Consider the following 23,588-nt stretch of genomic DNA (forward strand, 5'->3'; position numbering starts at 1 on the left):
TCAACCCATCCTTTCACAGATGGGACTGACGTCCAGTTTCAGACACAGTCTTCGGCATTTCGGCCACAGCAACCCGTTCCTCCGAAACAAGCAACTGCTCTGGGAACCAATTCAAATCCGGATCCGCACTAGATACAAGCTCATCATCATGCTTGAGAATCATCGTGCTCAGCGCTTTTCCACAAAGCCAAGCCTGAACCATACCCTCGCCTCCAAATGCAGCACACACCCACTCCGAGCCCATATTGCCGCCGACAGGCTCAGTCCGACCTGTCGCAGAGCTGGGTAGACGTCCCACCCAGGGGAATCCATCTGTGCTAAATGCCATATTACCAGTCCACATAGCTTGAATAGGGTCACCGTGCACCGAGCCCCATGACTTATGGCCGAAGACCGCGCTCAACGCGCCGGATAGATGAATATCGAGGTAGACGCTCATCTCATCGTCTTTGGAGATACCTAGATCACCCACGCCGCTTCCTTCACCGTTTGCGAAGCCGCCACCGAACATCATCTGGCCGGTGGGTAACTGGGTGAGGTAATCGAAGCCACGGTCATAGTTGAAGAGCCATGAGTGTTTTGCAGCTTGGAGAGGGAATTTATCTCCGGGTGTTTGGGCGGACATTTGCCCGCGTACGGGGAAGATACGGCCTCGGAGACCGGGGACGAGATGGCCAACGTGTGCGTTTGTGCAGTGAATAACGTGCTTAGCAGTTATTGTTCCACGGGATGTCTCGATCTCGTAAGGCTTGATTGAATCATTACTGGAATGAATGGCCTTTACGACAGTGTGGTCTGCGACGTGGAATTTCTCTGGATAATCAGAGAGAAGACGAGAGAGAACGCCCGTGACGAACTTGTATGGCCAGAGAGCTCCAGCTGGGCCAGTAACTACACCTGTAGCACGCGATAGATTGAATTCCTTTGATAATAAGATTAGCATTGTGATCTCTCCATCTTGTATCTGCCACGAACCTCTGGAATCGAGCTGCCCTCATACGAAGCCCACTCTGCCGATTCCTCGGGCATGCCCTCCTTAAACCGACGTAGTCTCTCTACCGCAGCTTTCCATGGCTCGTCTCCAAAGTAAGCGCTCAAAAATTGCACTTTCCGTGCCTGTGTCACCTCCGTGAGGCCTAACTCCTCCGCAACACTCAACATCTCACGCAGATGCGCCAGTCGGAAGAGGAGGAGCTTGCGCGCCGATTCCTCTCCAAAGGCATCCACAATTTCGGCATACTCGTCAGCTGTCTCGAGGATGTGGCCGCCATTACGGCCTGTGGCTCCACTGCAAATATCACGAGCCTCTAGCATGACCACGGCCGGATGGGAGGAAGTAGATGTTGACTTGGCGCGGTTTTGGAGCAAAGTACGTGCGATAGATGCACCTGTGATCCCGGAGCCAATGATTACGACATTGGCGTCGGTGGGAAGAGGTTTTGAGGAGGCCTGATCAAAGTCCGGGTGTGGATTTTGCAGCCAGAAAGAAGAGGTTGTGGTATCACTAGGGATACCTGGATCGGAATGAATTCGATCTAGAGCACGTTGTCGCTCAGTGGGCGAGACCGCGGCACTGTTTACCATCGAAAGTACAACAGACATTTTGACGGTTTAAATCAGAAAGTATTCAAATAGTTTGGTTTCTTCAGAGGAGAAGATAGAAAAATAGAAGCGTGTTGAAGAGAGAGAAGCACATAGTTGGAGAAGCTATCAGCTCAAATAGGCCACCATAATGAATCGCCGAGGCGATTGTTCGCTAATCGGATGCATCCTGTTGTACCTACCTCTTTAGTCCAAAAATAATCGATCATACTACCTCGTTCAAGTCGCTTTATCATGTCTTAGTCCATCACAAACCCTGATAAGGTTGGGGGTCAACCTCCCCGTTTAGAAAATGCTCCACTGCGGGGAAGGCAATTGGGTTCCACGAGAAGCAGCTCACCGAACTGAGAATACCCAGCGTCCATCTTGGAGATACTTGGGAATCTGGGGGTCGATAAAGCCCACGAATTCCTGCGATAACTCAATACTTGAACTCGATTTTATTATTCAATTATAGTTAACAAAACTTACCACCGCCATTTCGATTCGCAGTCTCCACCATGTCGCCCGCTCCATCGCCCGGAAACGAAGTGTTCCCTGGCAGTCCATCTATGCGGCAACCCGCCTTGTCCTGGCTGTACAGACTAGAATGCCATATCGCCAAGGAGGAAATCAACGTGGGTACTCCCCACGACGCGGGGATCATCCGCAGCGTCGCGAATATTGTGCGCGGAAGCATCAAGGGTCCTGGCATTGAAGCAACTGTCCTGCCACTAGGAGGAGCTGACTGGGCCACGGTGATCAAGGGAACCCACGTATGACCTTCAAATACATCATGCGAGCAAGTTCGCGATTGCTAACAGCGCTTCTCTAGTCAATGAAGCTCGATGCGCGGTATACAGCGCGCACATCAGACGGTCACTACCTATACATCCGCGCCCACGGGCTGTATCGTCCCGGTCCAGGAACAGAGTACGCAAAGCAAGTTGAACAAGACTGGACACAGGCCCCCAAAGCCGTCGTCACGCAAGACGATGTGGAATTCTTTTCGCATCTGCGTCTGGAGGCGGGACTGGGCCCGTACAATTGGTTGAATGGACTGGTCTGCCTCGGCGTGATGGTCTGCGAAGGCGAGAAGATCTGGATCGATGCGTACCATCTCACGAACTTCCCGGGCATCAAGCCGGAAAATGTAGTTGCCAAGGCATGAATAGCATAAGGGACTATGATGAACACTGTATGTATTGTTTCCGGCAGATAGAAAAAGAGTATGAGCCGATAGATACCAATGAGAATTCGTTGCCTGTCGTTAGGTCCTCAGCTAAGGAAGCTATTCCCGATTAGGGAGGCGGACGCATCGTCGCATCCAACGAATCAACAGCGCCGAAGTCAACGAGCAAAAGGCGTCGCTTGGACGCGTCCGCGGGGTCCGGTGGGAAATGTGGGGGGGATAAGGAAATGCCGAGTATACTGGACATACGAGGGGAAACTGAGATCACGCAGGTTTGACGGTACATAAACACGGCCGTGGAACCGGAGGAGAAATAACATCCACGACTCGCGAAAGAAGATTCTCTCTGATGGCGACCGAAGCTCCTCAGACTTCTCAACCTGCCGACTGGCAGGAATTGGTCACTCGCAAGCGCCACGAATGCCAGGATAAAATCCCCCGTGAGTGGAAGCTGAGCGAGGAAGTTCTGAAAGCAGTGCCCACTCATCTGCTCGAGTATGATCTCCCGCGTCGCAGTGGCATCTTGTCAGACCTCGAGCTTGATGTTACGGAGAACTACACCGCAGCAGAGCTCTTGGATAAGTTGGCCTCGGGCCAGGTTAGCTCGCTGGTTGTCACGACGGCCTTTTCGAAGCGTGCAGCTATTGCACAGCAGGTGGTAAGTACAGTCATTGATGCATGTTCTATACTCGTTTGATTATTGTGTTATCTAACACGCATTGTCTTCCGTTATAGACTTCATGTCTCACAGAGACCTTCTTTTCAGAAGCTCTGGACCGAGCCCGCTTCCTCGATGAATATCTTCAACGAGAAGGAAAGCCAATTGGTCCTCTCCATGGACTGCCCATCAGTCTCAAGGATAGCTTCTGTGTAGAGGGCATCCAGTCGACTGTGGGATACGTGGCCTGCTTGAACAATGCCCCGGCGACAACCAACTCCGCACTGGTGACAATGCTCCTCGAACTCGGAGCCGTGCTTTATGTCAAGACCAATATTCCCCAGACCATGATGGTAAGAATGCCAAAGAGCAGACCCGATTTGATGACGCAGAGAGAATTGATATCAGAACTAACTCCTTCTCAATCAGACCGGAGACTCCGAAAACAACATCTTCGGTCGCACCCTCAACCCGCACAACACCTCCTTGACTGCGGGCGGATCAAGCGGGGGCGAAGGCGCCCTAGTAGCATTCCGAGGCTCAATCCTTGGTGTGGGTACCGACATCGCAGGTTCAATTCGTATCCCATCTCTATGCTGCGGTGTCTACGGATTCAAGCCAACCACTGCTCGAGTTCCCTTCGGTGGCCAATTCTCTGGCGCGATGGAAGGCTTGCCTGGACTCATCCCTTCTGCTGGCCCACTTGGCCACAGCCTGACAGATCTGAAGCTATTCATGGACACCGTTGTCGGAACAGGTAATTCCTGGGAATATGATCATACAGCCGCTGCCGTGCCGTGGAACAAGACCCCGACGGTTGGCAACGACCGTAATGGGAGTCTCACCATCGGCGTGTTGTCTGAAGACAAATATTTCCCTCTGCATCCTCCTGTGAAACGTGCTTTGGATCGTGCAGTCGAGGCCTTGACCAAGGCAGGACACCGAATCGTCCGTATTGAGAATGATACCAAGGAGGATCTGTCAGTGGCTTATGCCTCACGATTGACCTTTCAGTATTTCACCTACGGTCCTCATGTGGATAATATCGGCCCCAGCGGCGAGCCACTGGTCGCCTCGGTGGCTAAGTTTGCTTCGCCGATGTTCTCGGGCCCTTGGCCGGTGGAGCAGGAGCAGGATCCTCTTCACAAGGTGAATGAGCTGCATGTAGCAAGGGGGAGGGTATCTGATGCCTGGCGTCAGGAGTGGGTGGAGAAGAAGTTGGACGTGATTTTGGCTCCGGGTTCACAGAATACAGCAGTAGGGTATGATACTTATGGCTGGCCGCCGTATACAGTGATGTGGAACTTGCTTGATGTGAGTGTGCTGTTCATTTTGAGCTTGCTTGGTTTAGCAAAAACTAACCTAAGTTTCAGTATCCTGCTTGCATTATTCCGTTTGGAAAGGCATCCAAAGAGTTGGATCCAGAGGAGATGAAGACGGGTGACGATGTGCAGCCTGATTGTGAGTGATTCCAACCGCATACTTCCTGATTTGTAAATTGCTGACATGATGCCAGATTACCCGGATGAAGTAGACGAAGCACCTTGTGCTATTCAAATTATTACGCCCCGCTTTCAAGATGAGAAGTGTCTTGCGGCTGCTGAACTTATTGAGAAGGCAATTCGAGCTTAGCTCGAGGCATGTATGTTATACGGAAAGCGAGAGATATATATAGATTTAAATCAACGTTCTCAATTGAAAGCTAAATGTATGTACAAAATTTACTTCGTCCATCGCTGCATCCAGGACTCAATGTATCTGTTTATCAAGCCCTCGGCAACGGGATCCTTGAGAAGACCCAGGGACGGACAATCTTGAACAGTGCGATCAGTCTCAAAGTCAAGGCCTGGCGCTTTCTGTTGTGGAGTCGAGTCATCCACTCGTGTCTGGCCAAGCCCCCCATACTTGCTACGCCAGAAGTCAATGAGCTTGATACTCGGGTTCTTCTCTGGATCCTGCTCGCTAGACGCCAATCGCTGAAGCCACTCCTGTGGCAAAACAACCTCAAACTCCGGCAGAGCCGAGCCCTGTTTCAGCGCAGGGAGCAAGTCATCCTTCCAGCTGAAGGACTTCGGGTTGACCAAGTGATACACCAAATCCACCTCCAGGTTTGCCCCGGTTCCCTTCATAGCGAGGTCTGCAACGGCTTGCGCACATTGGTCAACGGGCAACCAGGCCGGGTTCTCCGGGAGTTCAGGAAGGGCACCAGTCGTCAATGCACTGCGGAACATGAGCGCAACAGCTTCGGTTTCATTCCACTGAGCGCTCACAGTGTCGCCACCGAGTTGTCCGATTCTCAGAACTCGAGCCTGCATATCAGTCTGTCGCATGGCATTTCGGGTGATATGTTCAGTGACCAGCTTTGAGCGACCATAGCCCGTGTTCTGTGCGTGATTTAGGTTTTCAATTGCAGTTTCGCGAATTGATGCGGGCTTGGGGGTACCGCTGGCTGTGCTGACACTTGAGCAGAAGAAGAACTGTGCAGGGGTTGGTAACTTAGAGCGAAGACAGAAGTTGATGAGATTGTATGTTCCCCGGATGTGTTGCTGCTCGAAGGATCGCACGCCGAGATTGAAGTTGACAGCCCAGGCACTGTGAATCACGCACGTCAATGATGAAAGTAAGTGTTCGAGGACATACCCATCCAAGCCCAGGTTGGCCTGCGACATGTCGCTAGGAACAGCCCGAAGTTTGGCGGCCTCGTCATCCGTGAGAGTAATTTTGCGGTCAGCCAGTGCTTTCGAGAGACGAGCACCCGCTGCTGCTTGTCCAGGAGCTCGAACGAGGGCCCAAACTTCGGAGACGTTGGGCCGCTTGAGGACTTCCGCGACGATGAAGGCCCCCAGGTTGCCCGTGCCACCGGTGACAATCACAACCTCCTTGTCGGGCTGCTGCGAGATAGTTGGGTAGTGTCGAGTGAAGTGTGAGTACTTCTCGATCATTTCCTGCATAATCTGAACTTCATCTTCGGCCTCGAATTCCTGTCCAGTTCGCATCTGGTAGAGATGATTTGCGAGAGCACTGACTGTGCCCTTCTCGAAAACAATGTTTTGACTCAATTCATTACCGCTCTCTCCAAGATCCAGGTCACGCACAATGTACCTCCAGATCTGTGTTGTCTGTAAGCTGTCGACACCAGCAGAGAAAATATCGGAATCGGCGCTTGACAATGGGACATCGAGATCGTCACGGAAGCGTGCCAGCAACCAATCCTCCAGTTCCGGCACACTCAAGGCAAGCTCGCCCTTCTTACCATTTCCACCAAAGTTGACATAGGCCGTCTCGATATCTTCGGCAAATTGCTGGTAGACCTGAGCTCGGATAAAGGTTCCCTTGTCTGTCCCAGCGTACGGCACATCGGCACCTTTCACCACGATCAATTCCTTGGGGATACGAGAGAAAGTTTCTGCCCTGGAATTTGCGGCCTCCACAGCGGGCCAAATGGCTTCCAAGAACTCTTCATCTTTCAGATCCGTTGCCTTGTCCGCTGCACGGAAGATCAAGGCTCCAGGCACAGTACGTTGGAAGCCGAAAACGACGCACTCTCGCACGAGAGGCTCCTCTCGAATCCGACCTTCAATTGGAATTGGAAGCACTTTCTCGCCGTTCACAAGAGTGATTCGGTCATCCAGTCGAGACAGGTATTTATAATAGTTGCTCTTCTTGGGATCAGGATGCCGAGTGAACAAATCGGCCGTCCGGAAGCTGTTCTCTGGGTTCTTTTCGCTAAAGGGTGGTTTGGAGTTCGAGGGTCCTTTACTGGGTAAGCCATCCAGTGCAACGCACTCGAAAACTCCGGGCGAGATCTCGTCCATCAGGGTAAAATCAGCCACTGGCCGATGAAGTCTCATATATTGCCACTCGTTATCGCCTGGAGGCCGGAAGGAGGTCATGATTTGACCGGTCTCTGTGGCGCCGTAGTTTGCAACCAAATTGACGCCCTGCGCAACGAGACGATCACCCAAATCATCTGGGCAGCTCGACCCTCCGAAAAGCACGATCTGAGGTTTGGCTAGCACTTTGATGCCCTCGGGCTTCTCTGCCAGAAGTTTGATGACATACGGGACAGCGCTGAATTGCTCAGGCTGTGCCACCTGGAGAGCATCGTAGAGGTTCTGATATGTAGTTGGCAGAGAGTGATTGCCGAAATATGTCGTTGCTCGCGTATAAAATGCCCGACCCAACTCCATGAGAGCAAATGAATGGAACAGAGGGCTGGCAGTGAAGAAACGGAAGCCAAAGCTCTTGCGCCAGTTGGCCAGGGTCTGGAGATTGGTGAGGAAGATTGGCTTGGGATGGCCAGTACTTCCAGAAGAGTGCAGGATCCAAGCAATCTTCTTGCCCTCTCGAGCTGGATCGACGTTAGATCGTGCGAAACGCGGTGAGCTAGGTTGACGATTGAACCAGTCCCCCCGCTGCAGGACAGGGAAACTGCTGCAGCCAGGTCGCTCTGCGCAGATATCTTGCACCGTCTGTTCAAACTGTTTGGCGATAACTAGATGTGTACAGCTTGTCATTTGAAGCAAGCGTACATATGCTGGGGCTGTGAGGCGTGTTGATAGGAAGAGTACGGCATATCCGAGACGATTCAAAGCAAACATGGTCAGAATAACCTCGAAGCTGGAGCCAACGAGGATCGCAACCACCGGTGCCTCTTCAAGACTCGGATCCTATCCTTGATCAGTCCTCTAATTTTGGGTCATGGACTATCGGGGCTCTTACGGCAGGCGGGAGACCTCGCTCCATATAATATCGAGCAACGACATCCGTATAGCGGTCGATATCACCAGCCGTGTGTTCTTCAAAGTCAGCAGCACCCCGGATCGGATAGCAGATCAGTGGGACCTTGGATTCATCAGGCTGAGCCGCATGCGACTTGAGCAGCCCATCAATGGTCGCGAATTGTTCGAATGGAGGGTGGCTCGCGTGGAAAGTACCATTCAGCAGGCGAGTCGCGATATCTTGGTTTTGCGACGATTGAACGCCCACGCCCGTGGTTGTTTCTGTGATAGTCGCCATATTGATATTACTAGATTGGCCACTCATCCTTCTCGAGGCGTCAAGATGTCTTTATATCATACAGGAGACAAATACCCCGCGATATTCCATCCCACGTCCCGGGGGTGGCCATTCTCCGGATACATTTCCGAGGCTAGTTTCCCGCTGAGTAGCCCGGAAAATGACACGACGATCGGTTCGCACGTTGGATTACATTTAATTACCCAACCACCTCTCGCCAAATTTATGGAACACGATGAGCTAATAGCCTCGTCTGGAGATATTTCCGAAAGATCACCTTGGAGAGCATTGGGTTCAGTGGGTTCATAGGACAGCGTTGTCGTGCAGCTCTTGGGACCGGATAAGACTCTCGGAAACCTGAGGCCATTTGTTAGTAATCAGCTGGTGGTCCTTCAGCCAATCAAGAGTCATCACAATGGGTATGAAGACACCAGCTGGCTAGATAACAGGCTCTATTTACCTAGGAATGAAAATGTGAACAGGAGAAATCTATGTGCATTGTGAAAACGAAAGCTTGCTTATTTCTTTCTAGGCTAATCTACACAGATGGTTCCGCAAGCAGGCCCTCAATGACGACTCCCCAGTGTAACTCTGAATATTTATTAGTCCGGCCTGTCAAGGGCCTCTCGGAGGTTTGTGTACAGTATCCCTCTTGTCCGTCAATAAATCTCAACTGATCCTCTTTGACCGAACTCGATTTGTGAGTTACCCCATTCCCTCAGTTAACATTCTCCGGCACAAGTTTTGACAACCTTCGTATCCGTGGCCCATATTTCATAAACAAGAACGGAATCGGCAGCAGAACAGCAGCAACAGCACCGATAATAGAAACACCCGGACCAACGCCCAGGGCATTTATCATTGGCTTCGCCGCCAAAGGAAGACCGGCCGCCATAATGCTTCGAAGAAAAGTCACCGCAGCGGTAGAGCTAGCAGCATAAATTCCATAAACATCAACCAGAAAATTCAGACACTGTTGAAAAATGCAGTTGAAACCAACTCCGATAAACAATGCCGCAAGGCAAGGCAGAATCCAGTGATGAGGAGGCTCAGCCGTCCAAGCAAACCAGAATGCACCAATAACGAAGAATACCGCCCCAAAGGCCATCGGCGGCAAACGAGCTTCAGGGACAGCCTTCCCGTTGGCGGCTTTGGCGATCCGGTTATAGCGGAATTGATTCCAAATGTTGACGCCCACTGAGGATATGACACCAATCAATAGTGCCAGGAAGGGCAAAGAGCCGACGAGAGGATTCCAGCCACGAATTTCCTGGAACACAATCGGAAAAACTTCCAACGTAATGTACAGGACACCATAGACGAAGGCAGCATATATCGCAACGCAGGTTACGATAGGTTCCGTGAAGAGCATCTTCATTGGGCGGGAGAGCTGTTTAGTCACGATGGAGTGGACGTCAAGTTGGATATGCTCATGCGGATGAAAGTATCGTGGATCATTCGACTCTTTGCGAAGACCCTGTGCCTTTCTTTTCAACAGGACCGGCGGATATACCTCGGGTAGAAAGAAGTAGGCCATGAGGAAGGTGACAAATACCCAGATGGCCAAGATATAACTGCACCAGCGCCAGTCAAGACGAGGGTTTAGGATGATGGCGGCGCCAATGATGGGACCCAGTGCTGGACCACCATTCACAGCCACCGCGTACAAGCTCACAGCAACGCCTCGCGTCTCTCGACTCCAGATATCACCCAATGCGGCGATAACATTACTGATGGGGGCAGAACCGAAGAAACCAGTGAAGAAGCGTGTACAATACACCGCAGCCGCGTTCGTGCTTCTCGCCGTGCCAATGGCAAGAAGTGCTTGACAAAAGACTGGTGGGAGAATGCTGACTCTGCGACCCCAGATCTCGGAAACTGGCGCCCAGATGATAGGCCCAAAGATGAAGCCAACGCTTGCGCAGACGTTAGCTAGTCCCAAGCCAAACAAAAGACGTCTGAGCAATCACTCACAGATACAATGAGACATCCAAGACGGCCACCTCGCTACTAATACCGACATAACCGGCGATAATGTTGTCGGCCGGCGTGATAATGCTTGAACCAAGACTACCACCCAAAGCAAGCATACCCAACTGAAAAGTCACCCACCACTTATATGAAACAGCCCAATTTTGCGGGTTCAACGGGTCATCAATATCCCATTTAACCATGTAATCGGGGTCAAGGGCAGTAGCATCGTTTTTCTCGTCGCGACTCTCAACAGCGTCGCGAGACCAGAAGCGCCACATCGTATAAATCGGTCATTCCCAGGCTTTCCAGCCCTCCTCTGACCACGCACTCAGGATGACATTTTGTAAAATTGGGGGGATTAGTGACCGGATCTAAGCTCGGCATTTGTAATGTTTAGCCGAACTGGGGGCTTCGGGCGGCCGGTCCCGAGTCCGGAAATTCGGCGCTGGAAATTGCATTAACCAAGAAATTGCGACTAGCGCCAGATGGGCGACTTCGGCCGAGTAGCTAAGCGACAGCGATTAACTAGTATTTCAGTCTGTACTCTAGGGTGAGCATGTGAGGGAGGAAATGATGTAAGATACGGCCAATGGGAGCAGACGGTCAAGGACAGAACAATCACAATCTGGACGAGTCATCATAGGCAGGCCTACACAATCAACTATTCCGTGAGTATTCGGACCAGGATTCTCCCAAATGAATTGTCATTTGCGGCTGTTCTGAAGAATTACATTCGAGTTTTGAAATAGAGTACATATGTGAAGTCAATCCCACGCCCATCCAATATCTAAATCCATGCTGTGTTGAGTCGACGAGCTTTTTTCAGTGTGTCGGGTACGGTATAAAACTGGAAAGGGATGAGGAAACATTCAAGGGCTTGGGGTGCCCTCGTCGTAGCGGGGACCTCCATCGTCGTCGCCATAGCCTGCACCGGGGGTGGCAGCGATGCCACCCATCGCAGGGGTTGGTGCGTCAAAGGCTGCAGGGGTCGGGGCATCGTAGCCTCCACGCTTAGGCAATCCCCCAGGGGTTGGAGCACTGAAAGCTCCGCCGGGCGTGGAAGCACTTTCGGCCCATGCACCAGGTGTTGGTGCAGAAGCACCAGGAGTAGGAGCACCGTAAGCGCCGGGAGTGGGAGCAGAGTAGTTGCCACCTGGTGTCGGGGCGTCGTCGAAGTCGCGCTGGTCTCGGCTATTGGGCAAGCCACCCCAGGCAGGGGTACGGTTGCCAGCACCTGCGGCGCCCCATGCCGGAGTGCGCGATCCAGAAGCGAAGGCATCGTAGCCAGAGCCAGAATCATGCGGGGTGCGGGATCCAGAGTTCCAGGCCGGAGTACGGTTGCCCAGGCCGCCATAGGCTGTACGGTTTCCTTCAGCATATGGGTTCGAGGTACGCGATCCGTCGTTCTTCCAAGCAGGAGTACGAGAGCCGCTCAGGCCTCCCCAGGCAGGAGCTACAGATCTTTGTTAGACGAATAATCCGGGATATACGAGCAAAACACAAGGTGCACGAGGTGTTTGACTTACTCCGTGAAGATGAACCGCCCCAGGCCGGAGTTCTCGAGGAATCTGCCGCAGCCATGGGAGTGCGGCCGCCCTGCCAACCACCTCCTTGGGCCCCAGAGCCCGAATAAGACGGGACACGCGAGCCTGGTCTGCCACCGCCAATATCCAACGTTTGCTTAGAGATCGGGCTGTAGAACAAGTTAGTGATTTGAAGAAGGAATGATGGATTGGAGTGACATACTCTTTGGGGACGAGGATCTCCCGCTGTAATAGAACTGGCTTGTTGGTGGTGTAAAGTTCAACCTGAGCGTACTCATCATCTGCATTCCGGACGATACCGACCAGACCCTTGTAGCGACCCTTGCGAACAGCCACAGTCTTTCCGATCAGGCGATCGCGGCCACCACGGCGAGGGGGCGGCATGTTGGGATTACCACCACCCGGGGCCTGCATTGCCATGGCAGGGTTCATCTTGGTCAAGTCAGGACCAGTATGACGACCACCCCTGGCAGACACGGTAACAACATTAGTTGTTCGCACCACAGAGATACCTGCATTCTCGGTCTGAGCTTTGTTGTGCAAGAAGAGGAAAGAGCGGTAGATGTGAGTAATAACTCCGCTTCGCTGCTCTCCATAAACCTCACGGACAGTGTCGCCATTGCGAATTTCTGCTCCATTGCGGTCAGTTGCGACAGCATCACGACGAGGGGCAAGCTTGTTGGCAATCTGGGTTGGCAGAACATTTCGAAGGGAACCATTCTGGTCCACGACACGCAGAGATTCACGGTCAACCTTGATCACACACGCGACGGTCGCAGCACTACACCGGGTTAGTACAATTTAGAGAAATAAAAGCTTAGGATGTACTTACTCAAGCTGAACGAGATCGTGAACATCGTAAATGCCAAGTTGGCCATCAGCAGCCATCTCAGCAGAAAGGCGGAGATCCTTGCTGAATACTGTGATCTCCTGCATGCTCATATCGCTGAGCAGGGTAACAGTGTCGTCCTTGACTTGAACGACCATACCGAGTTCATTCTGATACCGACTGCCTCCAATAACCTTAACGTGATCACCCTCGCGGAAACGCTTGCGAAGAGTACGGATAGGAGCGTCGATGGTCTGGCCAGCCAGATCTCCCTCAGTGACTTGAAGTGACACAATATCACCACGGGTCGAAACAGTTCGACCGATCAAGCCCTGTTGTTCACCACGGTACACTTCGACAGGGTCGCCGGGTTGGTAGGAATCCTCGGCAGTCGAGTTCTTCAATGTCTCGGCAAGAGAGGCCAAGTCCAAGTTCGCAGTTCCGTCCTCGCCTCCTCGCGCAAACATGGTCACTTCCTCCAACCGGGGGTTGACATTCTTAGTGATCAAGTGCTGGACACGCATGTCCTTGATGAGGAACCCATCGATATAGGTCTCGTTGAGGTAGCTCCATGACTTGCCACCCAGTCCAGATGTAGCGGAAAGGTACTTGGCATGCTTCTTCTTGGCCTCTGCCTCACTGAATGGGCGTTGCGGGGGTCTGACTTTGTTCACAGTGGCGCGCTTGCGCTTGCCATCGGGGCCGAGCATAGCAGCGTTATCGTCATTCATACCATAGTCCAGGCGGGGGACCAGCCGAACGGTGACGTTCAAACCGTTGGTCTCGACTTCTTCAATTTGGGCAAGATCACCCTGGTACGTGCCGCGCTTGATGCGGACCCAACCACCAGGCATCAACTCCTCGGATTTCTGCACGCGTAGCAGATCAGGCATCTCCTTGACGGGAACCAGAGTCATTTTCTGAGACGGATAGTAGAATGCTATGCCTTCCAGGGCATCGGTGACATCGGCCTGTCTGCGCGCCTCGCAGTAGAACCAACCCTGCATGATGTTTCCACGCTCGAATGCGGAGATGAGTCGGATTGGGTTACGCGAATTGGCGGGTCGTTCCTCCATGCGCTTCTGGATAGAGTAGACGACCTCCTTCTCCTTACCAGGCTTGCAGCGGCAGCCCCAAATGCTGGGATCTTCCACACTGGGGAGGAGCAGTCGTTTGGGAATCACCAGAGCATCTGTCGCAGCGGCACGGTTTCGTCCATAGCGCTCTTTGAGCATCTGTGCCTGCTTCTCTGCATCCATTGTGGCGTCTAGCTCACGCTGACGGTCCAGCTGTCGGTGACGGCGGTCATCGGTCTCGGCGCCGGCAGGCAGGGCATCGAGATCGTCGGGATGCATTTCGGTACCGAATTCGGCGAGCTCATCCTCCTCGTCCTCGGCTTCGTCTTCTTCTTCGTCGACACCGGCCTCTTCTTCGAAGAAAGAGTGTACACCGCCTCGCCGGCGCTTGCGAGGACGTTCCTAGAAAAGAATGATCATGCGTTAATGCTAGTGCTTCAGCTGATTTAAGCCAGCTGGGAGGTACAAACCACTGCTTGCTCATCGTCCTCGTCGTCCTCATCCTCCTCGTCTTCATCTCCATTCTCGTCATTATCTCCGGCGCCTCCATCAGCGTCATCATCGATGTCCTCCTTGGCGTCGTTGTCTTCAGCATCATCGCGATCGTATTTCACATCATCCGCGGCATCCTCAGGACTCGCGCGTCTCTTCTGTGGCTGTTCATTGTAGCTGTGTTAGTGACGTCTCTCACTACCATTCCGTACTGCCTGCTACTGACCTTGGCATCCTCGACGTCAGACTCCTCCGCAGCGACGGGATTGAAGTCATCGTCCTCCTCGTCCGATCCAAAGTCCTGGTTGAGGAAGTTTGACATTCTGTCGGGGTATGTCTAGACTTTCCGAGTGAAGGGTGACTTGTGTCGTATGAGCGATATGATTTCAGTCGCTGAATCAATGCGTCTCTAATCTGTAATGGTCATTCGGACAGGTCAGTACGAGTAAAAGACGGTGCGCGCACGCAACAGTGAGAGATAGGAAGGGTCTGGCGTACCCAAGCCGTCCAGCGAGTCGTAGCTTGGGAGACAAAGACGCGGGCGGTAGGGGATTGAGGGGCCCACGAACGGCGATGTCAGATGCCGGCTTTCAGCTGAACTGGATGAAAGGCTGCCAGACGAGGTAAAAGGGGAGGCAGAACAGCCACCGCGCTTGGGTTAGATTCAATGCAGTCCGCGGGCTTTGCGGGCTGTCACCAGGCGACCGCCTACTGGGAGCACGGGCGCAACCCTGGATATGTGAAAGGAAAGTATGAAGAAGAAAAGATTTAAGACACAGCACGCAGGGAGACAAGGATTCTTATACCCTGAGAGGCTGTATCAGCAAGATGCGGGATTGGGAGAAATCGAGGAGCTGGCCATCGGTTCGCGGCGAACTTGGGGCGGGAGGTTGCGCAGTTGGTCTGTGCGCCTCTCCCTACCAGATCTGTTTACCTTCACAGGCAACCTCGCTCTGCCTAGTAGGACATCCACATCCAAGTGAGAGACCCATCCAGTCTTCAGTTTCGGCGTTTCAAAATATGAGTTCAGCAATGCTTGCCAACTCATTACCTTAATGGACATTGTATGAACACTACTTCACATAGATCTCCTCAGACCTCGAGCATGGTCACAAATCCCATTGAGACTCTCGACAGCCTGCTTGCAACTTCGGTGGCTAATACTCGGAGTAAACATTGACGTGAAATAGATGGAAAAATCCCATTCTTATTTATCTACTCCGAATCTTGGTGTCCATCTAGACAAGTATCTTGAACAACCTTATATTCTGAGATCATGGTAGAATCGAAACGCCAATATGTATGGCAGTAGATAGTGGTACAAGACAAAATCATAACTCAAGAAGAAAAAATGCGTCACACCGGACGCGATATCTAGCCAAGAAAAGTAGAACCTGGTATCCAAAGCAGAGGGGCATAAAAAAAGAACGTCCACCAACGGACGGAAGAAAGACAAGATATATCACGGCCAATCTCTAGTGCAAAGGCAAAAGCAACGGCTGCATTTAAAGCTTCATGCCAAACATCTGGTGCACACGCAAGCTCTGGCGCATGCTCAGATCCAGCATGATCTCCTCGCTTCCACCGGGGATAGCGTAGGCACGGACATCACGGTACAGGCGCTCAATCTTACCACCCTGGCCGCCGCGGCTGTAGCTGAGACCACCGAAGATCTGACTGGCCTCGCGGGCGCAGAACTCAAAGGTCTGGGTAGACTGGGCCTTGAGGCCGGCGATGGCACCGCCGAGCTTGAGCATGGCCTCGGTCTCCTCCATGCACTGGCACTGGAAGATGATGTTCTCCAGCCAGTTGTAAGTGGCCTCGATCTGGCGGGCCATGTGGGCCAGCTTCATGCGGATGACGGGGTGGTCGATCAGCTTCTTGCCGAAGGTGCGGCGCTTGTGGGCATACTTCACGGACTCCTCGTAACAGACACGGGCGAAGCGGACGCACTGGATGACAATGCCGATACGCTCGTGGTTGAAGTTGGTCATGATGACTGCGAGAGAGTTAGCGATTTGTTTATATTGTCTGGTGTATTCACGCGTTTCGACTCACCCTTGAAACCCTGGTTCTCCTTGCCAATCAGGTTCTCGACGGGGACCTTGACGTCCTCGAAAGTCACGTAGGTGGTGCCACTGCTCCAGACACCCTGGCAATCCATGCGACGGGTGCTGACACCGCCAGCCTCGCGCTCGATCAGCAGAACGCTGAGGCCCTCCATGCCGGGCTTGCCAGTGCGGACAGCAGTAGTGAAGTAATCAGCCCAAATACCGTTGGTGATCCACTTCTTCTCACCGTTGACAATGTAGTGCTTGCCATCCTCGGAGAGCTTAGCCTCGCAGCCGAGGTTAGCGACATCACTGCCCGCATCAGGCTCAGTGATAGCCAAGCAAATACGCTTGTCACCGGCGAGAATCCCAGGCAGGATGCGGTCAACCAGCTCCTTCTTACCAAACTTGACCAAGGGCGGGCAACCAATGCCGTAGCCACCGATCAGGTTCCAGACCAGACCACCGCTACCAGCACGCGACAGCTCGTCGGTTAACAGCATCTCGTGGAACAGGTCCCAACGCTCCGGTGCCACAGACTTGACACGGTACGGGGTGTGCTTCTCGGGATACTTGACACCGAGCAGACCAGCCAGGTAGCCGCGCTCACCCATCTGCTTGTAGATGCTGTCCGGGACCTTCTTGCCCTCATCCCACTCGGTAACATAGGGCTCAATCTCGGTGTCGACCCATTCCCGGATTTCCTCACGGAGAGCGGCGTGAGAGTCGTTGAAGTAAGGGGAGGAGTACTATCGCCAAAAAGAAGCAACCCATTAGCGCTCCAATTAAACCGCCGAAAATTATTGAGTGAACAGAACTTACACCCTGGTACCACGAGGGGTCGGCGAACGGAATCAGATCACCATAGGGATCTTGAGGCTCGGCAGTCGCTGGGGGCTTGTAGTCGGCAGGGGCAGCGGGTGCTGCTGGGGCGGCCTTCTTGGCCACAGGAGCGGGAGCCTGCGTGGGCTCTGCAACCTTCTTTGTGTTCAACGAGCCGATCTGCAGCTGAGCTTTGTACTTCTTCAGGATTCCCTCGTTGTGGTACTTCCAGAACTGCTTGGAGGCATCCTTTCCGGCAACTCGCTGGAGAACTGTTCACATGTTAATTTTTTTCGAATGCTCAGCGACTTTTCGAGCTTGCGCTATGACATACTCTTCTTTCCACCTATTGTACACATTCTGGTCAGCACATGTGATACTCCAAGGTGGACCCCGCGCTAGGCCCCGTCGCATGACCTTCTTGAGGAGCTCTTATCAAAGAGAAAACTTACCAGGATGCTCATCTTGGAACTTGGTGACATCGTAGACATCCTCGTCAATCACAATCCACAGGCTGTCGCCCTTGCTATGCGACGCCACGTCGTCCTTGCTGAAGGTCTTTGACATGGTGATGTGTGCGGGTTGAGGGATGGAGGGTAGAGGAAAGAGAAAGATTTGATCGTGGGTATATAGGACAGAGACCAAGGGAATCTGATAGGGTCCAGGAGGGAGATTCGTGGGGAAAAAAAAAAATAGAGTCAACTCCGGGGTAGATGGAGCGCACGCGATATATAGGCTCGGAGAGTAGTGCCAGATCCAGCAAATTCCGTGACCGCAACGATGCGACTCCAGTTTTGGATGCCTCGGAGAATCCACCTCGTGCAGTTCAACGTGATTTTTGGGTCTTCAGCTGCTTTCCTCGGTCGCTACATTCGCTGATCTGGTCGGTCATCGCCGTCCATGTGGCCGGTGATTGGCTCCCACTGCGTCATCGCAGTAAAAAAATGCCGAGGCGTCCTGCTTAGCTAAGCCGCGCATGTGAACATGTGAAAATGTGGGAGCCATCGGCGCATTTGCGATTCGTGGATATGGCCAATTCAACGGGGTAATCAGCCTGGATGCAATAATAATGATTTGACTGGAAACTGGAATAAGCCTATTCCATCGGCTCTTCTGAGAAGCAGAAGTACCGTGCGTCAAGAAATAGATGATATTCAGGCACTCAGGAACAAATATTGCGGAGAGATACCGAAGTAGAAACTACCCCAACCTCATTCGCGGTGTATGTCGTGGCCCATAACTTGGTTTAGATCCTCCAAACAGACACCCACTGCATGGGCAGCAAAAACAACGAAGCCGTCTTTCTAATGGATTACTACAGGTGTGGATTCTTGGCCCGTCTTCTTCAGGCAACAAGATCATATATATCACGTGACATTTAGATAACGTGAGCATCCTATCGGACGGTGCGTTACTGGATTAACCCGCAGAAGCATGAGTTCTAGAATTCATGATCAATAATATATGCTGTAAAGATGCGTACGAAAACCTTAACGAGGTTTTTCTGTCAACGAAATCAACAAGGAGAGAGACGGACTAATGTAGGAGGAAAGGACTGAACAGCGGTTAGGGCGCAAGAAGTTTGGGAACGGGACCATCAGGGCCAGCATCTACGACAAAAAGTATGGCCAGTTCTGTTCAATGAAATATACTAGCCGATGGAATTGTAGAGAATAAAGACACCGGTTCCACGTTGGAAGCAATTTACAAGATTTACAGAATACAAGAAAGTTTGAAGATGGATTGATTGAGGTCATGTTAGCATCTAGGAAGCCTCATGTAAAGAGGAGATTGAAAGGGGATCCCATGAGCCAGGATCGATTCGTCAGATAGATTCGTCAGAAGGTGGCGAGGGCAAGTGAAGTTATTCGTGTCTTGGAGAAGGTGGTGAAAAGAAGAGTCGAGACGGCCCTGTAGGTACGAGAGATGACAGTGATTGAAGATCAATGTGCCTTGCAAGTGGAAGATATGACCGAAGTCCTCTTTGAATTTGTCCTGACATGCAAACTGGATGGTACCAGTTACATGACGCCTGTTCAAAAAAGGATCAAGCCAGGCCATGGGATCGCGAAGGTGGGAGGCGACGATGAACGGTTCGATGGACGGAAGCGGTGGGCAGAGATAGGTTGATCGGAATGGCAAAGTCCAGTTTTGAATTTGTCCTGACACGCAAACTGGGTGGTACCAGCTACGTGACGCCTTTTCAAAAAAGGACTAAGCCAAACCGAAGGTTGAAGAACGATACGACGAGAAGAAGCGATGACGGTTCGATGGACGGAGGCGGTGCGCGAGGAGGTATTGAAACGGTGGAACGGATACGGAATGAAACAATCCTTTTCTGAATTTGTCCTGACACGCAAACTAGGTGGTACCAGCTACGCGACGCCTGTTCAGAAAAGGATTGAGTGAAGCCGTGGGTCGAAGAACGATAAGACGGAAAGCAGCGACGACGATTCGATGGGCGGCAGCGAGGCATTGACGTGGTTGATCGGAATGGAAAGCCCCAACTTGGATTTGTCCTGGCACGCAAACCGGATGGCCCCAGCTACGTGATGCCTGTCCAAGAAGGGTGCAAACCAGACCGGTGGTGAGGTGGCAACGAAAGAAGAGAGGAAACGACAGTGGTTGAAAGAGAAGGCCGACTCAACTCAATCTTGAATTTGTCCTGACACGCAAACTGGATAGTACCAGCTACGTGACGCCTGTCCAAGAAAGAGGCAAGTGCGAGCTGGAGGAGGTTGAAGGACAATGACAGTGATTGAAGGTCAATGTGTCAAGGTCCAGGTAGAAGGTAGAGTTAATTTCGACTTGAATTTGTCCTGGCACGCAAACTGGGTAGTACCAGCTACGTGACGCCTGTTCAAGAAGAAACCAAGTCGAACCTTAAAAGGGAAGTGGTCCAATAAAGCCAGGAAAGTCCTGGTGGTCACGATGTCGGTGGGTGGTCAATGGTATGAAGGTGAGTGACCATGAAGGTAGGTTCAAATGTTGACATGTTGTGAAGTGGAAGGAGTTGGTAGACCATAAAGGTGGATGACCATGAAGGTGGATGACCAAGGGTAAGGTCAAACAAACATGTCAAGGTATGGACATGTCTAAGATGAAAGGTCATAAGTCAAAACATGATGAGGGTGGACAGGTATGTTGACTTACCATGAAGACAGAAGGTCAAAGTCAAAGGAAGGAGGGGCATGTGGACGTGTCAAGGTGTTGACATGACATGGTGATGGACCAAGGTGTTGACAGTGATTGAAGGTCAATGTGTCAAGGTAGTGGTAAGCCATGATGGATGTTGACATGTCATAAGTAGGACAAGGTCAAGCTGAACGTGGATGGCAGGCCTTGGTCAAGGACAAGAGAGACAAAGACATGAAGATGTCCTGAAGACAGATGGAGGTCAAGTGGGGGGTGGAGGTTGGAGGTTGACCAGGTGTTGGATAGAGGGTCCAGGAGTTGGAAGGTTGAGAATCCAAGATGGAGAAGGGACAGGAGGAAGAGGAGGAAGAGGAGGAGGAGGAGGAGGGAGGAGAGTTGAAGAGAGAAGAAAAAAAGAGAAGTCTGAGGGAGGAAGAGATATTTATACCCATTAGGGAAAGGGGGGGGGGGGGGGGGGAAGCCCTGGTGTCCATTTCCCAATCGGGGCGTTGTTTGTGTCTAGCTGCCTGGGGAGGGCCGAATATATCTGGTGCCTTCCTAAACTGGCAATTTACGCAACTTCAGCGCTGGAGGGGGACATATGATTGTGGATGACAGAACGATGGCCGTGATTGCCTAAACGGGAAGCTCGGCCTCCACCACCACACCAGAATGATGCTCCACACAGAGAATGGTTTGTTTACTAAGAAACAGTATGTCAAGTTCACAACAAAGTATCAATGAACAACAACGCCATTGACCCTATAACCAGCGGTTTCAAAACCTCCAACATTGTACATTGATCGGGCTGGATAACAATGCGGCTCCCCTGCAGGTTGCCATGCGGCCACAAGGCTCGGCCCGCGCCCCACCCACGATCTACCCCAGGATCCAGCCAGCACTAGGATTGGTCATTAAGCATATCGTAGTATCAATACCAGAAACTCAAGTCTCGTTGATTTGGAAATAATGAACCAGCTCGGTAGCTTTTCCTCCGTGATATCTCTTGAATGAACCCAGCCTTTCACACTCCTTTGATTGCCGGTCTTAACCTACGCCCGGACAATCTCTCGTGACTTTGCTATGTTGATCTGGTGTCTTCCATTATCATTCTGATACATCTGTCTTGCTCACTAGTCTCCTCCACTGCCGCTCGCAAGGATTTGAGCATTCAGGACCCTTCCTGACTCTAGGTGAGGAAGTCTCCAATCTCCCAGGCCACAGACTCCCTCCAACCTCCGCCATCCATCCATCCTACTTAAAGCTCATCTCGTGATTCCCACAGACCCGTTCACTGCACCAAAGCCACCTCCCGAATCAACATGGCAACCACCTACGACCACGTCATCTTCGTTGCCCGAAGCTCCATCGACAGGAACATATTGAACAGCCAGAGAAGAGAGAGCGAGGCCGATCTAAACGTCAGTCTCGAATACACCAAAGCGTGCTATGAACAGGCCTACGGGCCCATCACGGGCCTCTGGGAGTTCCACACCTTCGCCTGGCCCTCCTTCCTCGAGTTACCAGAAACATGTGCAACCATTCGCTTCTTCGCCCAGCGCACCATAGACCTGGAAGATACGAACACCCAGATGATGGTCGTGCTCAACGGCTGGGACGGACTGACCTCACATGTGCGAAGCTTCACTACGCTTTTCAGAGACCACGCCTCTCACATCACTATTCGTGTCTTTGCCGATCAACCCCGTTCGTTCTACCAAGTTAATGTGGCGCAGATCTTCCAACTGTTTGATGGCATACTCCTCATCAATCCTTACCTTGAGGGCCTTCCTCATGAACAGTTGGATGAGGGGGTCATGGAGGTTCTGAACCGCATGGAAAGCCAGCTTGAATACTCCACCGCGCTGTTCTACCGTTATTTCAGGACATTCGGGGCGCTCCAGCTCAACTGATCCTCTCCACAGCGATACCCGACGTCAAGATTCGCGAGCGAATTCCACAAACTTGCATTGCACATGACCGAGAACATACAGTTGGACATATGGTTTGGAGAAAGACGTTGGAGGACTTTGACGACTAGCCAGAGTCCAGTTTGGGCAGTCGGGGTAGTGTACAGTACAACCTCAAGGGGATGGAAATGGTGCCCGAGGAGTGGGAGGAATAGATCGCGAGCGTTTGTGAGATACTGGGACGATGGACCGCGGTTTCTGTTCAGAGACACATACAATCTCGCCTTAGATCCAGCATTGAATGCTATTCTTGCCACATCCAATGTTATTCTGGTATTTGAAATCTTGAAGCATGATTTACGGGAGATGAAGTAGCTGAATAGAGACCGGGAGGGGGGCATACTGTCAGTCCGAAATCTTCTTCTACCTCAGAATAGTTTTGCTATCATAAGCTCAGAGAGTCTTGAGGTTTTGTTTAACTACCAATTTATCAACCCAATCTTTGACTCCATGCTGTCTTCGTGGTCTAGTACTACACGCATAACCATTGTTCAAGACGAGTACTTTATCATCTATGTCTTGGCTGTCAGGGTATCACCACCGAGATTGAGGTTTCATTGCTGAAAAGGACTGAGGCTATCCGTCTCGAGGAACAACTATTCCAAGTCCACTGTAGCTTACTATTTGCCGAAAGCTCTCTCCTTGCTAGCCTCCAGATCTGCGGAATTCTCCCTTAACAACGCCCAAGCTTAGCTATCACAAGAATCAGCACCAGCAACACAACACACCCGCAAAAAAAGCCAATCAGAGCAAAGACATACCCAGAGTACAGGAGCTATCAGTATAATGTCCATTCACATAGCATCTATCCTCTTCAAAGTAATCCCAGCCACTGAAGAATTAAAAAAGAATAAGCACTCGAGTGAGCCAGCAGATCAAGCCAATACTTACCAGTTCACAGCGCCATTCAACGTAACACATTCCCCGGATTTCACACAGGTAAAGTAATACCCGCGTGTCCAGGACGAAGACAGTCCCACTTTGACATCGTAGTTTGTGCCGGGTCCGTAGCGACAGTTGACATGCTCACTAAGGACTCGACACAGCTGGCCTGACCGGTCAAAGATCTTCTTTCTATCGATGACATCGCTTTGTCCGGCATCGTCTGTCACCGGGGCGGCCTGGAGGCCTAAGGCGAAAAGGGCGCCGACGAGGAGAGAAGAAAGCTGCATGGTAGATGCAAATGGCGGGGACTTGCCTAGTGACTACGAGTTGTGTCAACTCGAGGCACAGGGGCTGGGGAAA

At 51.9% G+C, this 23,588-nt stretch overlaps 9 protein-coding genes across 9 annotated transcripts; 3 read left to right on the forward strand and 6 right to left on the reverse strand.

Moving 5' to 3' along the window:
- Positions 1–13: 13 nt before the first annotated feature.
- On the reverse strand, positions 14–1,602 carry N7458_000742 (NAD(P)/FAD-dependent oxidoreductase; the record flags this gene model as incomplete). Its single annotated transcript, XM_056904136.1, has 2 exons — positions 14–922; positions 976–1,602. 2 exons carry the CDS (start codon positions 1,600–1,602, stop codon positions 14–16), a joined length of 1,536 nt encoding a protein of 511 aa, XP_056771903.1.
- Positions 1,603–2,102: 500 nt separating this feature from the next.
- On the forward strand, positions 2,103–2,752 carry N7458_000743 (DUF3237 domain-containing protein; the record flags this gene model as incomplete). Its single annotated transcript, XM_056904137.1, has 2 exons — positions 2,103–2,357; positions 2,417–2,752. 2 exons carry the CDS (start codon positions 2,103–2,105, stop codon positions 2,750–2,752), a joined length of 591 nt encoding a protein of 196 aa, XP_056771904.1.
- Positions 2,753–3,122: 370 nt separating this feature from the next.
- Positions 3,123–5,063, forward strand: gmdB (general amidase GmdB; the record flags this gene model as incomplete). Its single annotated transcript, XM_056904138.1, has 5 exons — positions 3,123–3,431; positions 3,509–3,784; positions 3,861–4,745; positions 4,805–4,892; positions 4,948–5,063. 5 exons carry the CDS (start codon positions 3,123–3,125, stop codon positions 5,061–5,063), a joined length of 1,674 nt encoding a protein of 557 aa, XP_056771905.1.
- An 89-nt stretch (positions 5,064–5,152) lies between these two features.
- N7458_000745 (uncharacterized protein) lies at positions 5,153–8,450 on the reverse strand (the record flags this gene model as incomplete). Its single annotated transcript, XM_056904139.1, has 2 exons — positions 5,153–8,101; positions 8,154–8,450. 2 exons carry the CDS (start codon positions 8,448–8,450, stop codon positions 5,153–5,155), a joined length of 3,246 nt encoding a protein of 1,081 aa, XP_056771906.1.
- A 718-nt stretch (positions 8,451–9,168) lies between these two features.
- N7458_000746 (MFS transporter) lies at positions 9,169–10,702 on the reverse strand (the record flags this gene model as incomplete). Its single annotated transcript, XM_056904140.1, has 2 exons — positions 9,169–10,366; positions 10,425–10,702. 2 exons carry the CDS (start codon positions 10,700–10,702, stop codon positions 9,169–9,171), a joined length of 1,476 nt encoding a protein of 491 aa, XP_056771907.1.
- A 591-nt stretch (positions 10,703–11,293) lies between these two features.
- spt5 (transcription elongation factor spt5) lies at positions 11,294–14,687 on the reverse strand (the record flags this gene model as incomplete). The annotated part of the gene is made up of 6 exons (XM_056904141.1): positions 11,294–11,877; positions 11,951–12,117; positions 12,171–12,749; positions 12,801–14,275; positions 14,344–14,529; positions 14,592–14,687. 6 exons carry the CDS (start codon positions 14,685–14,687, stop codon positions 11,294–11,296), a joined length of 3,087 nt encoding a protein of 1,028 aa, XP_056771908.1.
- A 1,183-nt stretch (positions 14,688–15,870) lies between these two features.
- Positions 15,871–17,805, reverse strand: N7458_000748 (putative acyl-CoA dehydrogenase; the record flags this gene model as incomplete). Its single annotated transcript, XM_056904142.1, has 5 exons — positions 15,871–16,364; positions 16,424–17,165; positions 17,239–17,510; positions 17,573–17,584; positions 17,691–17,805. The coding sequence occupies 5 exons, from the start codon at positions 17,803–17,805 to the stop codon at positions 15,871–15,873; spliced, it is 1,635 nt and encodes a 544-aa protein (XP_056771909.1).
- A 3,890-nt stretch (positions 17,806–21,695) lies between these two features.
- Positions 21,696–22,286, forward strand: N7458_000749 (uncharacterized protein; the record flags this gene model as incomplete). Its single annotated transcript, XM_056904143.1, has 1 exon — positions 21,696–22,286. The coding sequence occupies one exon, from the start codon at positions 21,696–21,698 to the stop codon at positions 22,284–22,286; it is 591 nt and encodes a 196-aa protein (XP_056771910.1).
- Positions 22,287–23,016: 730 nt separating this feature from the next.
- Positions 23,017–23,515, reverse strand: N7458_000750 (uncharacterized protein; the record flags this gene model as incomplete). The annotated part of the gene is made up of 3 exons (XM_056904144.1): positions 23,017–23,036; positions 23,105–23,175; positions 23,235–23,515. The coding sequence occupies 3 exons, from the start codon at positions 23,513–23,515 to the stop codon at positions 23,017–23,019; spliced, it is 372 nt and encodes a 123-aa protein (XP_056771911.1).
- Positions 23,516–23,588: the final 73 nt, after the last annotated feature.

This window comes from Penicillium daleae (assembly GCF_028827525.1).
Source record: "Penicillium daleae strain IBT 16125 chromosome Unknown utg000001l_segment0_segment0, whole genome shotgun sequence".
NCBI lineage: Eukaryota > Fungi > Ascomycota > Eurotiomycetes > Eurotiales > Aspergillaceae > Penicillium > Penicillium daleae.